The 17,247-nt window shown below is 35.8% G+C and overlaps 1 protein-coding gene across 5 annotated transcripts in view; it reads left to right on the forward strand.

Annotated features, from left to right (window-relative positions):
* The first annotated feature begins 2,403 nt into the window (after positions 1 to 2,403).
* Positions 2,404 to 17,247, forward strand: part of LOC118263991 (uncharacterized) — a 49,604-nt gene continuing 34,760 nt past the window's right edge. For 3 of the 5 annotated variants that reach the window (XR_007707229.1, XM_050704834.1, XM_035576287.2), the window contains exon 1: positions 2,405 to 2,665. Coding sequence is in view for 4 of the 5 variants with exons in the window: in XM_050704834.1 (XP_050560791.1) it covers positions 2,605 to 2,665 (61 nt within the window). In the remaining variant the exon portion in view is untranslated. Of the gene's footprint in view, positions 2,666 to 17,247 lie in introns of all 5 variants that reach the window. The other 2 variants (XM_050704833.1, XM_050704832.1) reach the window with 2 other exon arrangements.

A 17,247-nucleotide genomic window follows, 5' to 3' on the forward strand; every position in this document is an offset into this window, starting at 1 on the left:
CGAAGAGTTGAGTACAGTCAACGACAAAGGTGTTTATGCTTATAAACACCTTTGTCGTTCGGAATTTTCCTTTAAATTATAACTTAAACTTATTTCTTAGTGACGATTTTGTTCTGATAACAATCGCTAAGGAGTGACTTAAGTTACTATTAAATGACTCTCAGCACGGTGGATAGAATGCAAGAAAATAAACAGTATATGCACCAGCATTAACGAAACATTCCGTTTTTCGATAAAATGGAATAAAAATTTCAATAAAAGTTTCCATATCAAGAAACAAAAGTAATTCCTACTCTTACTATTTAACAACCTAAGTGTCTAGAGACGGATATTTAAGACATGCAATAGTTTTTCTTCAACATTAAAAAATCCATAATGATGGAGTTTTTTCAGCAGTGAACTGTTTACATGTCGTCTAACTAGACACTTGTTCTATCTATCTGTCTGTCGGTCATCAATCTACACTGTTTTGAGAATTGTATACTCTATGACTGAAGAATAATCGACCTGATCTGATTCACGTCTACTGTCTATAGGTATTTACTTTGCAGCTTCTAAACTAAAAGAAATGGACATATTTGTACGTTTTCCAATATATTCTCTCGATTTATTTATCAAAACGTTTTTAATATCAACCAGATCTTCGAAATTTAGATTTGGTTTCTGAAAAATGTTATCTATAAATCTCGTTAGTCTAAGAAAACAAAACTACATAAAAAGAAAGGTAACATGTAGAAAATAAATGCTTTTATCCTTTGACTGCCCAGTGTCCACTGGTAACAGAATTACCAATTAAAAAAGTTATTTGAAGAACTCGTTCAAGAAATAACTTAAATCATTTTACAAAACCAAATAATAAAATGCACCGATAACGCCTAGCAACCCAAAAATTACATATACATACACAAAACTGAAAGTATATGCGTACGCGCAATGGCGATCACACGCGCACTACCGACGCGCAACGCCACGTGCCATACTACAGGAGGCTGGCAACACGTGATTATGAGCAACGGTTTATTACCCTCTGATAAAACCGCTACTTAAGTCAATGAAAGTTTACTTAAATACTACTTAATATTTCACTCAATACTGACATCAGTTTCTAACTTACCGATATACTTTCGAACTCATTTAAAATCAATATCTTAAATTATACTTACCTAGGGCTGTCTAAGTATCTTAACTATACCTGCAAGAGCATAGATATTACAAGTGCATTACCATCCATGTAGGAAACTGCGCCACCGCAGTATTTTTATTGCGCCTCCTCGAAAATTTACCTCATTGATAGATGCCGTAATTTTTCATCAGTTAAGTGATTAGGTAAGCTAGGATTATTAATCGGGAAACTATGTACTGTAACAAAAAAAAAATAACATCTATCTACAGATGATGATCTAGAAATCCTTTCTGCCGTTATCTGTAAAAAACTTGATCGTCCTGGCAACCTAAATATTTCGAGTATTCTATTACTGCAACGCGTATAATCTAACATACTTATGTTTGTAAATGCATAACGACATGAAATATTGAACAATTCCAGAAACGTGCACTTCGTTCGTACGAAGTCTATCTTGTCCGATGAGCACATCATTAAAAGTTTAAATCGATTTGTAGAAAAACTTCTACTTACTAATAAATATGGTGCTTAAAGAATGTTACACCAGTAAAATAATAACATAATCTAACAGAACTGGCGCAAAATGAAATATGTATTGTCCACCTTCGGAATCGGATGAGAAGAGATAGAATATAAGTTTGTATGAAACTGACCGATGGAAGAACCATCTTATGATCAACCACCATTACAAATTCTGTTATCAAAATATAGCCTCCTTGTTTGTGTTTTTGCAAGACGTAACAATCGCTAAATACCACAGTACTCTTATATAAACAAGAACGACAACTGCCACATACCATTCACAAAAGTCAAACAAGTCTGTTTATGATTCAATGGGACTGGAAATAAACTTTAATTCATAACTCATCTCAATTCATAGCAAATAATTTTCGATTAATTGGGCCAACCAGAGATCACCCCAGTCTATAGTTTCGTTATCATAATATCAGCTGAAAGAAAGAAATACTACAATGCCCCTTTAATTTCTCTAGTTGTCAACGAATTAAACGAATTCGTACTACAAGAAACTATTAACAACAAGCTTTTCAATAAAATACTAAATAAGTTTAACTATGGACGTCCAAAAATTTATTCTCGTGTGGAAGTAAGTGACAGGATCACCCTCGTGAGCTATTGTTAGAGAGCACAGGATCCGCAGGATGTGGACAGATCATCAAGTATAATGCATATTGGCACGAACGCATACTGAGTGGCGCACGGAAGCGAGGCGGGCGCGCGTCCACAAGAAACGCATGCGGCGCGGCGGCGGCAAGCGGCGAGCGGCGAGCGGGTTAGCGCGAGTAGCGCGACCAGCCAGCACCAATCGAGCATTCGACTCGAGCCCTCCGAGTACGACGCACGCACCGCGCTCGCTGCCACAGCGAAACTTTACTCGTTCGACGCAAAGTGAATAAAGTGGTGTACGAAACGTTTACTTATTCTGATACGTTCCAACTGACATTTCTGGATTTGTGTTGTTTATGTTTGTTTTTGTGACCACATTGGAGGTGATTTTATTTTCAATACTGCCGTCTGTTTACGGTGAGTACGTGTTGTGTTTAAATTTGTTTATGTAGGAGTCTCGCACAGCTGATTTATGCACCAAGAGATCGCGTCATTAACGCAGATCACAGTACTAAGGTCACATGCCCAGTGCGCTTTCACGACCTATTCCATTATCTTACCTGTGGGACTTCAAAGCTTTCCTTAATTTACGAGGAAAGCTTTAAGCGTCCTTGTGTACCGGCATTTAGAAGTAATTGTAATTAATCGATTCACCGCCTGCCTAATTACTTAATTTATTACGCACGAATATTGTGATACAAAGAGTTACGGTTTAATGCGGTTAACTGATTGGGTCAATATCCGTATGCGAGGCTAATACTATAAATTATGATTGTTTACCAAGAAATCGGAACAATTCAGCGTCAAGTGTTAATAAACAATCGCCTGCAGGCAGTTAGTGGTCGTGTCGCTTTAATTACTTACAACAGATTGCCCAACGTACATTAAAAAGATATTTAATACAAACAAAGATCAGGTTTATGACTAATTAATTACAATAAACTAAATATCATTGACTCGTAGGAACGTTTGAGCTACAACTCCGTGCGTTGAAGTCTTTTACAAGCAAACGCTACAAAATAAAAATCTAGTGAATTTTACCGATACGCACCTGCGGTAAGGTTTTGGCAAGGAATCGATTACATGATTTTGTCTTTTAATTTTGTATGCACATCTTCGTACAATATAGAAACCATTACGTACACCGCCAGGCGAATGCATTGTACATAAACGATAACGTGATTGTATGACTTCAATACCATTTAGTAATGCACAAAATCGTTTATATATAAATTCTTTGTCATTCTTATTTGGTATTTAAAAATCTAATAAAGATTAATAAAAACAATTTACGACTTTCGCCTTTCTTGTCCATAATTTTATTCTTATAAGTAAAATCATTCTAATTAGACTTTTTATATAAAATCTTTACCAAAAATTAAAAGTTAACCGTTGAAAATGAATGCCTCAAAGATATTATTAACTAATTAAATGATTCTAATTTGAAGTAATTGGAACTAACAATTTGTTTTATGGTATAAGCCGGTAAATGAGCATACGGATCACCTGATAGTAAGCAATCGCCGCCGCCCATGGACACCCGAAACACCAGAGGCGTTACAAATGCGTTGATAATATACAATACATTGTAATAAGTACGTACTGTATATACCTTCTTCTGACTCTGACTTCATAATCAAGAACTGTTGTTTGTAATTTGTAATTCTGTCCCATCATACATAATCACATAATTCTCACTCGTATTCTTATTATGCCAACAACAGATTAAAACTAAAGTAACCTTTATGATAACTCTTATCTTTGTAGAGTAAACATTTTACAAACTTTGGCCCTTTTAATGTGTCATATCAATTAACTGACTTATGTGTATAAGTAGAAGAATCTTAGTACAGTAGAACAATTATCCGAATTAATGGGGACCGGGACCCATTCGGATAATCAAATATTCGGATAATCGGATTTTTTTTTAAAAATTGCTATTGAACAGAATTAAAAGCTAACGTGATATTGCACTATTTTTTTATTGAATTAAATTACTTATCAGTGTAGGCACAACGGCAAGTTAAACATTCAAGTTAGTCAAACTTTGGCCCTTTCGCGGAGAATGGGAATAATAGCGCAATTAGACTTTTTTGTCAACTTTTGTGATTCGGATAATCGGCGATTCGGATAGTCGGAGTTCGGATAATTGGAGTTCTACTGTACTTATAGGATTTATTTGTATCACTACAATCTGCGTATAGGTAGCTGTTTGTACCTATATAAACATTCGCATTCAGACCGATTCGCTTCATGCAAGGTTCATCATTCGTTCCTTTTGATCTTATTTAGTAAAACTATATAAACCTCGTTTCCTTTCTCATTGTGCTTTTGAAGAATATTTATAACTGAACATCTGACTGATTCACAACCGTTTTCCTATCCAATAAATAGTAGACAGGTATATAATAACTGATAGTGTTCCAATTGGAAATCAATGGATGTTATCTTATTGATTACTCCAGTAAAATTGGAAATGGAAAATCAATACGAACAATCTATATCTCTCTACTTAAGTTCTTATTCATTTTCCATTTCATCTACAGATACATTTTCATATAGAACTACATAATATGTATGTATTTATGTAATTTGTATAGTTCTGTACACAACTATCCGAATCTGATATGAGACACATGATTGCAATAACATTACAACGTTCAAACATAAATTCTAATTAACGCATTACAAACATTTTATCCGAATACCTTCCCGGAGTCATGTTGACCTGTTTTCATCGTTTATACTGTGTCTAATCATGTTGTTGTGACATGCACCGCGCACTATGTCACTGGTCATCCTGTTAGCTTAACTAGTGGACAGTTTGTATGAGAAACTAAACTATGTTATAATTTTGATAGCGTATAAGATAAGAAGAAGCTGTATGCCCTGAATAAGGATCGTAAGATGGCAATTATCTCTGTGCTAAAAGGTTGTACTTAAAGTAATTAGTGTTTCAGTTTTAAAACGATTATATAATTGGAATTAATAAACAGCAGGCTTACTCCTGAATCCAATTCCGATTGATCGACATTGATATTGTGAAATTTCGTACTTTTGAGTTGCAACACTAGCGCCCGTTGCATCCGTATTGGGTGGAAATTGAATGAACTAAATTATATTGAGTTTGGCTTTATTTTTGACATTAGATAATTATTGAGATTTTATTGAATTGAAACTGCATTGGCATTAAGATTGATTTCAACAGTTAGCGCCCAGGTCTGATCTGCATCGAAATTAGCGGTATAACACATCTCACTTTGGTGATCAAAATAAAAAAAAAACATGTAATTTCTATTATAATTAATTATTTATTATAATTTATAATTATATGATATTAAAAAAAATCATTCAAAATATTGCAAAATTACGTTCTTTAATTTTTCAATTTACCAGTAAGTACTAACACACAAATTACATATACTCCATGAAACTCATACGCGAATCTGGATAAAGAAAGAAATGATTACAATATTCTGAACTTGTCCTCATGTACAAGTACATCTGTAATGTTAGTGCGATTCTTGGACACAATGGCGTCTACGGCGGCCGTAATGTAAACTTCACGCGAGTACCGGCCAGGCGTAATCACAGATTAGGTTACAGAAACTTACCAGATAAATGAGAATACGAACATTGTTCACTGCTATTCTTCCAGTTAACGTTTACACTTTGAAATAATGAGAAATTGACAGAAATACTCAAAGCCGATATATCGTACGATATAGTCTTAGCTTTTTGTATCTAGTGTCTACTGAGACAAAGTAGCAAAGCAGATATAGAAACACATACAAAGGTTTTGCCTAACAATTTAATATTATATTATTCTACACCAAACTATTCAGTTAATTACAACAATTTTCATTTAATTTACTATTTATTTGTTGCACATAATTAATAAGCAAAAACACAAATAAACTTGTCACGGGAAGCAACACAGTCATTTGTCAAGTCAAGCGCTGCTGAACTATTTTATTATACTAGTGGTCGCCTAGTGGCCGAAATTCGACCATATGTATATGATTTAATTTACAATACCACTTAACATACGTTCAAGGATAATTTTTATTTAACTCAAACTCAAACAAACTCTTTTATAAAACTCTATTCATATGAGACGTGAGAATATCATCGCAATGTCTATCGATTTTGATGTTTTGTCAAATACGATCAGATACTATGCATGTGTGTGTAATGTTTTATTTATTGATTTAATGTACTTTATAAGCATTATTTTTGAAAAATATTAGCGTTCTGTACTTCTCCTACACATAAACTATAAGTGTACCAAATTTTATGCTCCTACGTCCGCGCAATTTTCGTAAAAAGCGGTCCAAAGTTTTTGCATCACGTATTAATATATAGATTGACGGCACAAATTGTGGAATGTTTGAATGAATGTTCTAAATGTATGTGTGTATCTTTTTATTAAGTACTTATATAGCATATTACTTTTTAATAGATGTGCTAGGATGAGCATGTGCATCAGCTAAGGCTTAAGTATCCACCCACCTCCCAATAAGGTTTAGGAATGAGTCGTAAACTGATTTAACATCAAAGCGGCGTAAAAGCCATTGCGCGCTGTGATTGCTCCAATTCACATGACAACATACTTCCTTTAATTAACTTACTGGCTAATAGTATTGAAGGGTAATAAACTCATCTCTTATATCAAAGCTTTTAGCATAGTAATGAAATAGATTTTCCAACAATCGACATCTGTGGCACGATCATGTGAGCTACCTGCTGGTTAATTGTTCTTCGCTACTAAGACGGCGCACAGTCTGATTGTTTTTGCACATATTGTCATCGATGTGAACGCGCCCATAGAGCGACATTTTCCCGCGGCGCCGCAGGTTGGCTCCCGCGCTCACTCCCACGCCGCCAGTCTTCCGTCTTCACCTCATGACCACACAATAGCTACATTACTGCTTATTTTTTTCTCTAGTTTTGCGTTGAAGTGCACTAAGCATTCCTGGAAGAGAAACTTGCCTTTTTCTGATGCTTTATAGAAGCGAGATGGCTTCCGCGTATCATTTCTTTGCCGCGATACCAGTCCTTCAGGAACGGCGAGCGCCGACCAGTTCCAATTCAATGTGGCACACCACGACACCTTGCAGTACATACATACGTATAATGTATATACGGTGACATCCATCTAAACCTTTAATAAAAATCTTTCGTACTATAGATAAACGCCACTTATATCAATGGGCCGGCTTTAAAATTCGGTTAGAGATTCCAAAAGTGTTTTCACTGGGAACTGTGCCATCTGGGTGCACTAAAGGTGGCAACCGGCCGACTTGTCATTATTTATTGCCCTTTTAAAAAGACGCGGTACTACTCGGCGGGGTTTTTGCGCACATATGTTCGTTGAGTTTACTTGGCAGATAGTTGCGGATGTTGCGGAGCGTGTTTATCGTCGGACAACGACATCGCATCGCTTCAGTTTGATTTTAATTGCCGACAAATTATATCGTTGCGTTCGTAGATTGTGAGTCGGCGGTGCTATACCGTGAACACGGGGTTTCGACCTTACACGAACAAAGATTACCGTTGGTTACTGTCATTTTTTACTTTATTTAATTCCGCGAAGTGGTGTAACGGTGTCGCCTCCATTTGTTTTGGTTCGGCACCACGCGACGCGCGCCGTGTCCCGATGTGCTTATGCTTATATCATCGCTCTTCTGCTTGTCTTCAAGCACGCTCGATACAAGCATGCAGTCGCCTCGTTACAAATATCAACCCCATAATCATAAACATTCAGTTCAAATTGTCACGTTATTAAAAATTCACACGACACCACGATAAGTGTTCTTATCTTAAAGTCACAGAATTTCTTGTAGTAGATGCAGATAGCATAATCGGCCGCGATTTAATGTAATATTTCATGGGTATAAAACGCATAATGGTCGCTTAGTAATAATGTAGTTATAAAGTGGGACATTTTATTTGTTAATTGTTGTGCAAAGAATGCAACACCGTGGGAACAGATTAGCCTGACTCGCGAGGAATGGACCAACGCAAGTGAAATTTGACCTGTCCATAACACATGCTAGGTCTAACCTTACGCATATACTTCAACGTATAATAATTTAGACCAAATCGTATGTATGTACATAATAAACACAATTTCTTTTCACTATTTTCCCATGCTAATTGTAGTCAATGAGTTTTTTGTGGACTATACCTAATAAAACAAAGTACCAATTGTTTGGTAGGAATTCTTCTTGTTAATTTTGACACAGAATTACATCGTGCATCACTTTGTTAGCGTATTCATTTTCTTCATTACCTACTTTAATCAACTATCAGTCAATCTTGTTATATTTTCCCTTTTTATATAGACATATAACTTAACAAACACCTACTTAGCAGTAATAAATACAGAAAAATGAAGTAATTTATGTATACTTCATACGAACTGTTCAATGTACTAATGCGCCAATAATAATTAACTTCTTGAGTATGTCCATTAACTGGGGACCACATGGAACGTCCAACATTTAAATAACATTATGACGTTATCAGTAGCTAATTAGAATTATGTAGGTATTAATTGATCAGCTGAAAGAACGACTGTTGTCATTGAAAACGAAGAATCTTCCTTCTCTATAAATTAAAATCACGAATCTTATCTATAGTAATATTGATGAATCATAATTATGTTATTCGAGAATTTACCAACCACACGCACTGACCGACCCTATTCATTATCATACCTAATTGCTTTTCTAGCATAGCTTCTAGGAGTAAAGACTACAAATACTGATAGACATATAAATTATGAAGAAAACGTTTTATGAGCCGGTGCTGGAGTACCGCGGTTGAACATATCGTAGGTAGATACAATAGCTATAACTCAAACATTATTCACGAGGAGCTGCGAGCACGCGGCCGGCGGTTGCGGCAGGACGAGGCGAGGCGGGTGCGGGCAATGAAAGTGACAACTGTGTGTACGAAAGTGACTCGCTAGATTTATTTACACTTGTTCGAAATAGACGCGATCACTTCTAAAACTGGTGTCCACTTTACGTCTGTGGCCCCGTCCGCCTCGCTATTTATATCGCTCCAGGCGGAGATCTGCCTCCTTCTATGGCAAACTAGAATGTGCTCAGCGCAACACACCAATTAACCGCGTGTTTTGTCCATTGAGACATTTTTATTCCATTTCTTTGCGTCGAATTAATTGCTGATCACCGTTTTTTACTTTTTCTCAAGTGCTTACACGACGTGCAATTCATTTTACGTGAGGTCGTCGAACCTTTTAATGGCCCGCTGCTCGGTTCGTAAACAATGACATGGGATTTAAGGGACCGAGTATGTTTACGGTGAAAGTTCACACTTGTACAATAACTTCTGTCCTTTCGATTTATGTATAGGGCTAGAATAAAAGTGCCTCCCGAGCAGTAGCCCATATAGCCACTAATAGAAACAGGAAATCGAATTTTGCGCCTGTGACCCGCCACGCGAGCCCACCGATAAAGTGGGATGTTCGAGTACTTACATCAGGTCAGATTTGAAACAATAACCCTGTAAATGGAGCAGCTGGTAATGATGCAGTGATTGAGTCGCGCCGCTGAATGAGAGTGCTCAATTGAGTGTGTACCTAATACAATCGGATATGGCACTCAATATGATGGAAGGGGCCGACCGACGGAATTCTTGATATCAAAACCAAAACAATCGTTTTAGACTCATGCCATCTATTACGAGGGCCATACGAAATAATCTGATGATATAATTAAGCAAACAAAGTTGATTATAGTATTTTAACGGCTGCTCGATAAAAGTAAAATGAATGCGAGGTTCAATTATCAAAACTACCGAGAGAGAAATGGAATGTCCCAAGTAGTGAGATAATTTCGATTTCCTTTTATAGAAAGTAAGAATGTTTCGATAGGTTAGTGTAGTAGTGATGTTAACAAGTGGCTGATGCTGCTTCAGCAGGGAACCTGTTCACGGCGACGCCGACGACACTGCGGTCACTTCGAGTCTGCGACTGACTTATGGCAGAGCCCCACTTAGAGCACATAGGTCGCTAGCGCGTATTTGTCACGGCACTTTCTAGAAACACTGACCTTATGTTCTGACACCAAAAAATTACTCATTTAATCTGAAACCTCAAACTATTTATCATGTAATGAACAATGAAATTCAAAAACAAAAAATGAACAGGCCGAACAACGCTCCGGTCGAGTAAAAGGTTAAGGTAAAGCGAGGCATATCTCAGATGTTTTACTTGCCTGCTTTTAAATGCTTTTGTTTGAAGTGGCAACCCAGTTAATCGATTTAGCCGCACGTGGCTTCAAGAGTTTGTGGGTTTCCGATAAGGCTACAGGAACATGTGTGCATGCATTTATTGTAGAGTATAACTCATAAATCCGCGTTGGCAGGAGGTGCTCAGCAGACCGTAGTAACACCGTGACAGCGGTCTGTAAACAAATGACATCAAACACAAAAGTTGACGAGAACAATTAAATTATTTCTAAGACAAGTCTCGGAGAAATATGTACGTAAGTGTGATATATTTATAGTAACGCTACAAAGGATAGGTGTGCCGCGCCCACTAGTGTTTATAACTACTGATCTCAGAATAAAGGAAAAACATAAAGCCAGTACAGCGAAACTTATGACAAGCAATTGAAGTTATTAATAGATCATAATATATGCCTACTGAATGAACTCCTCGGTGAATGGTATAACATTAACTATCAGTGTAATAGTCTAAAATCAATAATATTTTTAACATTTTAACAGGGTGTTATATAAACAGACAGTGCTGCCAACCAAGGCTAAGTTTAAGTAAAATAAGATTTCCTCAACAGTAGACATGTACAGAGAATTGACTAAGAAGGAAATTGGCAAATTCTGAGTATTAGCAAGTTGCGTTTCTTAGTGAATATTAAATCCAAAACCACAACCAGGCCTTCATGAGCAAAATAAACTTATTATATTATTGAAAAAGAACACGCTATATATAGGTACTTAGATTGATAAAATCTATATTTATTGATGTCATAATACAATAAAATATAAAAACTCGTATAAATACGTAACATGATGTATAGGGTCTAAGGTCTAAGCCATGACACAAATTAAATGATTTCACGTTATTTTAGAACAAGGTTCTTAGTCCCAATATCTTATAATATAGAAAAAAAATTACGTCTTATTTTATCCGCACGATGTATTCTTAATTCAAATTCGTAATTGGAACGAAATTATCGAAAAATATTGTTTATAAATTAAAAGTAATATAAAGTGGCCAGGATTGCTTTTAAAACAATAATATTCTTGTGACTTTTGTCTTTGGTCCAAGTAGCACTATGGTCTGCTTCAATTATTAAAAATCCCGTAACTGCAGTTTCACCCTCGTAGATACGTGCCGTACATCCATGTTTGTTGCTACCTGCTTATAGGAGGGTTGTGAGTTCGAGACGCAGGTGCACAGCTAACATAGAAATAAAAAGAACACAAAACCGCTCTAATTCTAAAGCTGTGAGCGATTATGTAAACTGATAAAAAAAATTGTGACAAACATAAAAAAATACAGTTTCATCAGAAAAAGTAAAAAAGAATTACGTACTTGCATGCCTTGTACAGACGCAACCGAATATGATGTATTTTAAAAGCAACCCTTCTTTCCAAATATTAAACACGATTAAAACTTAGAAAAAATATAATCAACAACATACTTATGTAAAAAGTTAAAATTAAAAAACTTCAATATACTTTTTCTGTTTCCATACACCAAAACCAAATGCAACAGATTATGTTTGTGTACACGAGTGTTTCCGTCCTCTCTAGGGAGACATTTCTCAGTGCTCCCCCAAGCAAGCTTCCCTTCGGTTAATGGGCGTCAGGGCAACCAACGAGACACACGAAAGCATCTAAGGTGAGGTGAACACACCGTAATTGCTTTTCCGAACGCAAAAATATATTTACTTACTCGTGAAAAATGTCCCACCACTATCAGCCCACACCAGAATTCACAAACACAGTTGAACCGCTGTTATTGGCTATCCAAATGAAATATTTCATATTCCCTTTGAAAAAACTAAATTGGTTTACAAATATTTAACATGCAATGTGTTATACCTCAGTCGTGAAAAGTTCATCATACATTTTGGTACGGACCATTCAATTCGTCGGAACTTTCGTATTGAAATTACACGATAGTTCAATTTGCAATTGAATTGCAAATATCCGGTCGCCGGTATATCGACTGTGCCAACAAAGGCATCAAATTTCATTCTGGTTTACATTCAAGCATACGTTGTTTCCTCATTTGTGGACTGAAACTCGTTAATTTTGGTAATCCTCGAACCAGGTGACCGATCACTTGAACTGACCCAAATGTGCAATGGTACTATAATCGCATATGAATGATTTCAATTAAATGTTCAGATGCAACAATTACCAACCATGGAATCCGATAATTAAATCGTGCGTGCAGCGGTTTACAGTTCACACACAGCCGTATAGTGTTAACGGGAATCAACTTTCAGTTGTAGAAACAGTCTGAAAATGTTTATATTGGACGCAGTAAATCCGATCTTTATAAACATACAACATACTGGAGGAATGTAATTCTAAAAGCGTACCTTTTATAGTAAAGTAAAACAAGCTTACGTACGATTACTTCAATCTCATTTCTCTTATTGGATTGAATAATAACAAGTTATTTTGAATTCCCGATATACTTAGTGTAATAGAAAAACACAAGCTTCATTCCATACAGATGTTTTATGTATGCCTACACATTAGGCATTTGGAGACTTGTGTACAATTTAATTATGCATCAAATTAATAGATTTACGTAGGAAACCTTTTTATATTGTAAGTCCTTGGAGGTATACAGAGTGAAGTATGCCACACGGATATAGTGCACGCAGAACGCACAAAGATCAAAGTCCGGTATTCTTCGTAACCTTTCAATAAACGCGAAGTTAACCGTACAAGGAAACCTGGGACTGCAAATGATATCGCGACGGCTTATTAGTCTTCCTATCATGGCCGTAACGAGCATAGAAAAGCTACAAGTTGTACCTCTTCTATATGACAAGGCAACTAATTAGCTATATATAATTTGACATTATTGTTTGTATGTATAAAAAGATAACCATGACACTAACAATGAGTTTGTTTCAATAACAAATATGTTGATGGATTATATTGACACTACAATTAATTGAAAGGTAAATCAAACAAACGAACAATACTGTTATTAAAATGGCGGTTGTCTGTGTTATTATCGTACCTAATATATAATTTTGAATTTCTTTAAAAATCTCATTCAGTAGTAAATTACTTATAAATTTTAAACACAAAATGAATAGAAGCAAAAATATTTGAGTAATATTTATTTACTTTTTGTCGGAGACTAATTTTGTCTTGGTATTTGAACAAAGTAAAACGATAAAGTATTTCGATCACTAAATAAATTGACCAATTGACAAGAGAAAGTTACTTGCGAGGACATCGGATTGTTTTTGTTTGACACCGCAGTAAGAATTTGTTTGATATCGGGTTAATGTCTGGGCCCACATTGGACCTTCGTCAATATAAAGACATGTCTGTTGTCATCTTATAATCATGCAGGTATATTATACAGTACACCCACTTTGTGCGTTTGGCCATGAAACAAGCGATCTTATCTAACATTACTGACTATCATTTGATCAAGTTAATAAATATAGGTTCCTGAAAGCCCTAATTGGATGATTCCAATTGGTTATTCTTTACCAATATCTATGAAACATATTCACTTTCACTATTAGAGTATGTAAATTGTAAATACCGATCTCCCACATAATATTCTCCAACTTTATGGCCACACAAATACATGGCCACGACTCAATCATAAATAAGGATGCAAACGTAGGCAGGTAACATTCTTAATTGATTAGTTTGCTTATACAACAATACACAATAAATTAGGCATTTACCTTAGTAAATATCGGAATGTAAGGATAATAGATAGAATTATTTAAAGGCAATTAATCTCTTACCTCTGAAACCTATTTCAATTTAATCTGATGTCGATCAAGTCAACATGTTTGATTGGCCGCTGTCCTATCGCATCGCTGGAGCCATCATACACAGATTTATTAATCAGTGCTATTCAAGCTGAGTCAGACTTTCTAGGTGTGCTGTGCAGGCATAATATTTAAAGTCTTCTTTCACTTGCTTTTCATCTAGGTCAAAACTAGCCTAAGTAGATGCGAATGTCAATATTACCACTTCTATTATACTATTTATAATACTTTGTCAATATTATTTTGCCGTATCTGGCAAGTAAATAGGAAGAAGAAATTATTATAACATCAATAATATTTACATTACCGATTAGCTTCACATAAACTCAAATGTTAAAACATTAATCAATAAAACGAGTTAATAACTTTAATACTAATCTTTTTCTGGCTAACATTTTAGCGAAGAACATAATCAGCTACCTAGATTGAATAGGTCAAGGTGATAAATGCTGTGCAGTATTACAGAAATTATCCGCATATAATTTCCAGAATAGATTATCTCTTAGAATCGAGGATCTAAATAAGTTATGAATACGAAGAATTCCTCAGTGGGCCTTGGTATGGTCGGCTATTGATGTGACATTATCTCGTGATCGACTTCTTACTAATTGTCCGCCAAGAGGCGAGTCCAAACAATCGCCATCATTGTTCCGAATGCCAAGGAGGGACACGACAATAGTGCAAACGTGTTTTCGCGAGGTAAAAGTACCAACAAACAATGGAATCGATGCCTATTTGATTCCGTGCTTTCCCTTTTGTCGAATAGTGTGCTTGAGCGAATTTTCATAATAACGCTGTTCCGGTAAAGTACGCAACTAGGTAGGTACTACAATAATATTAATGTAAATTGTAGTCAGACACTAGAAAGACAGTTTCTACTGCAACTTTCTGTGTGTTTATCTGCAACTGCCATGTTAATGTACCTCAGACAAGGACTTACAGGTTGAAGTTACGATATCACTATCTTATTTTTTTAATCTAGCGAAGAAAGTTTATATCGCATTGATGTATACTATAATCTTTTTCGATATCGGTGAATGGAAGAAATTTGAAAACAGGAATGTTTACAGGAATCTAATAACTAAACACCATAAATATGGTTTGAGGAAGAAATCATGGCTCCGTAATTAAGGAATACTTAAAGATTAAACCAGAGTGACGACCACAGTTACTAATTAAGATTGTAATTAAGAAGTTCAAACATTCCATCTTGGTTCAATGGCCAACAAGTAACTTAATACAACCTATTTTACACCGCAGTAACAACAGTAGTAATAAGATATCGATGCGAAGGGTTAGCTTCGACTTGCGTAATTTATAATTGTATGTTCACATTTAAATGCGCGCATGATTTACAATGGACATTAATGGGTAACATTTAAGAGTGAATTTACCGTGTCTAGATCATGGCTTCAAGCCAATTCAATGGACGATTGGCCTCAAACAGTTAGTAAAACAAGAACTCCAGTTTTTACATTTCTCGATACTCGAAACGTTCCTAATGATATAATCACCAATTTGTTCGTAATTAAATAATTACGACAAATTGGTTCATTCGATTTACAATTATACCTTAAAAAAATCTCAGTAAATAGACTGAAATCGAGGCTAAGAGCTCGTTCAAAGAAAACTTTAATAAGATTCATTGATAGATGTTAGGAACTGATAATGCCCTGATCAAAACGCATTAGCTGAGCATCGATGACCACAGAATGATATCATCACTGACGTACTCTGACATCGTAAAAGTATAAATCAATTAAATACATACACCTAATAATATGATAGTAACTGCCACAGTGCCATTGACTAAATAGGACTTTTTTAAGACAACACTAGGATTTTCTCCTGTGTATATTTATTATATTGTGTGTATTTGGGTTCGTTCGTTCGTTTACAAACATTCAAGTTCACATACCGAAATAACAAATTGTGAATCACACAAAAAGTTGGTCCGTGCGGCAATTGAACCCGATTCACGATGCACGGCAGCCGGTTGCCCAGCCATCGCGCCAACGGTGCAGTCCATTATTTTGCCTTAGATTAGTGTAAATACCCAGTTATACTAGAATAATTCAATCAACAACTCAATAGTTAATACTTTGTCTATTGATAGCAAAACCTCAGACCCAATAGACGACTGAATAATACTATCTAGCACCTAATTAATAATAATAAAATTGTGAAACAAAACGCTTATTTCGTTTGTTATGGGACACTGTAAACGTTCTCATTAACGTGGATTGTTGCCAACAACACGGACTTTCGCGATAACTGCGTCAAACTGCTAATAATATAAAGCCATAATCTTGTGACGTCATCTTATTATAGTTCCTAAATCGCTTTATTTTCATTTAAGAAAATCTTTTGAGATCTCCCGGCGCCTCTCAGTCTAATAAATGCGAAACGAGGTTGAATGAAATAATGAAACGATTCTTTTAGAGCTAAATGAATGCAAAAACCGTCATTCAAGTCACCTTGACTCCCTACATCATTATCATCATCAGCCAAAAGACGTCCACTGCTGAACAAAGGGCTCCCCCTTAGTCTTCCACGTTGAACGAGTACTCGCCACCTGCACCCACAGGCTCCCTGAGTCCCTTACAACTTCAAAATAGTTCAGAAGAAAGACTGCCTAGCTAACTACATAGGTATTTATTAATCATCCGATCGTATCAGAAGTAGTCAACAACTAAAGAGGTAGATAGATACATACACTTATCAACAGCTACAATCTTTAAAATTAATATCTGACGCGTCAAACCTTGACATCTATATATACAGATATATCTTATAAGTACATCATCACAACAAAAATGTGATTTATCTTAAAGTGGTTAGAGTATGAGTTTGAGTGACGTTGACGCCTGGCGCTATCTTAATTATTTGTCCTATTTAGTGACTGTGTCGTGTGACCAGTAACTAATCATTACTGGCCGCTTAATCTGTAGTTCCAAC

The sequence above is a fragment of the Spodoptera frugiperda genome, chromosome 26, assembly GCF_023101765.2.
Source record: "Spodoptera frugiperda isolate SF20-4 chromosome 26, AGI-APGP_CSIRO_Sfru_2.0, whole genome shotgun sequence".
Lineage (NCBI taxonomy): Eukaryota > Metazoa > Arthropoda > Insecta > Lepidoptera > Noctuidae > Spodoptera > Spodoptera frugiperda.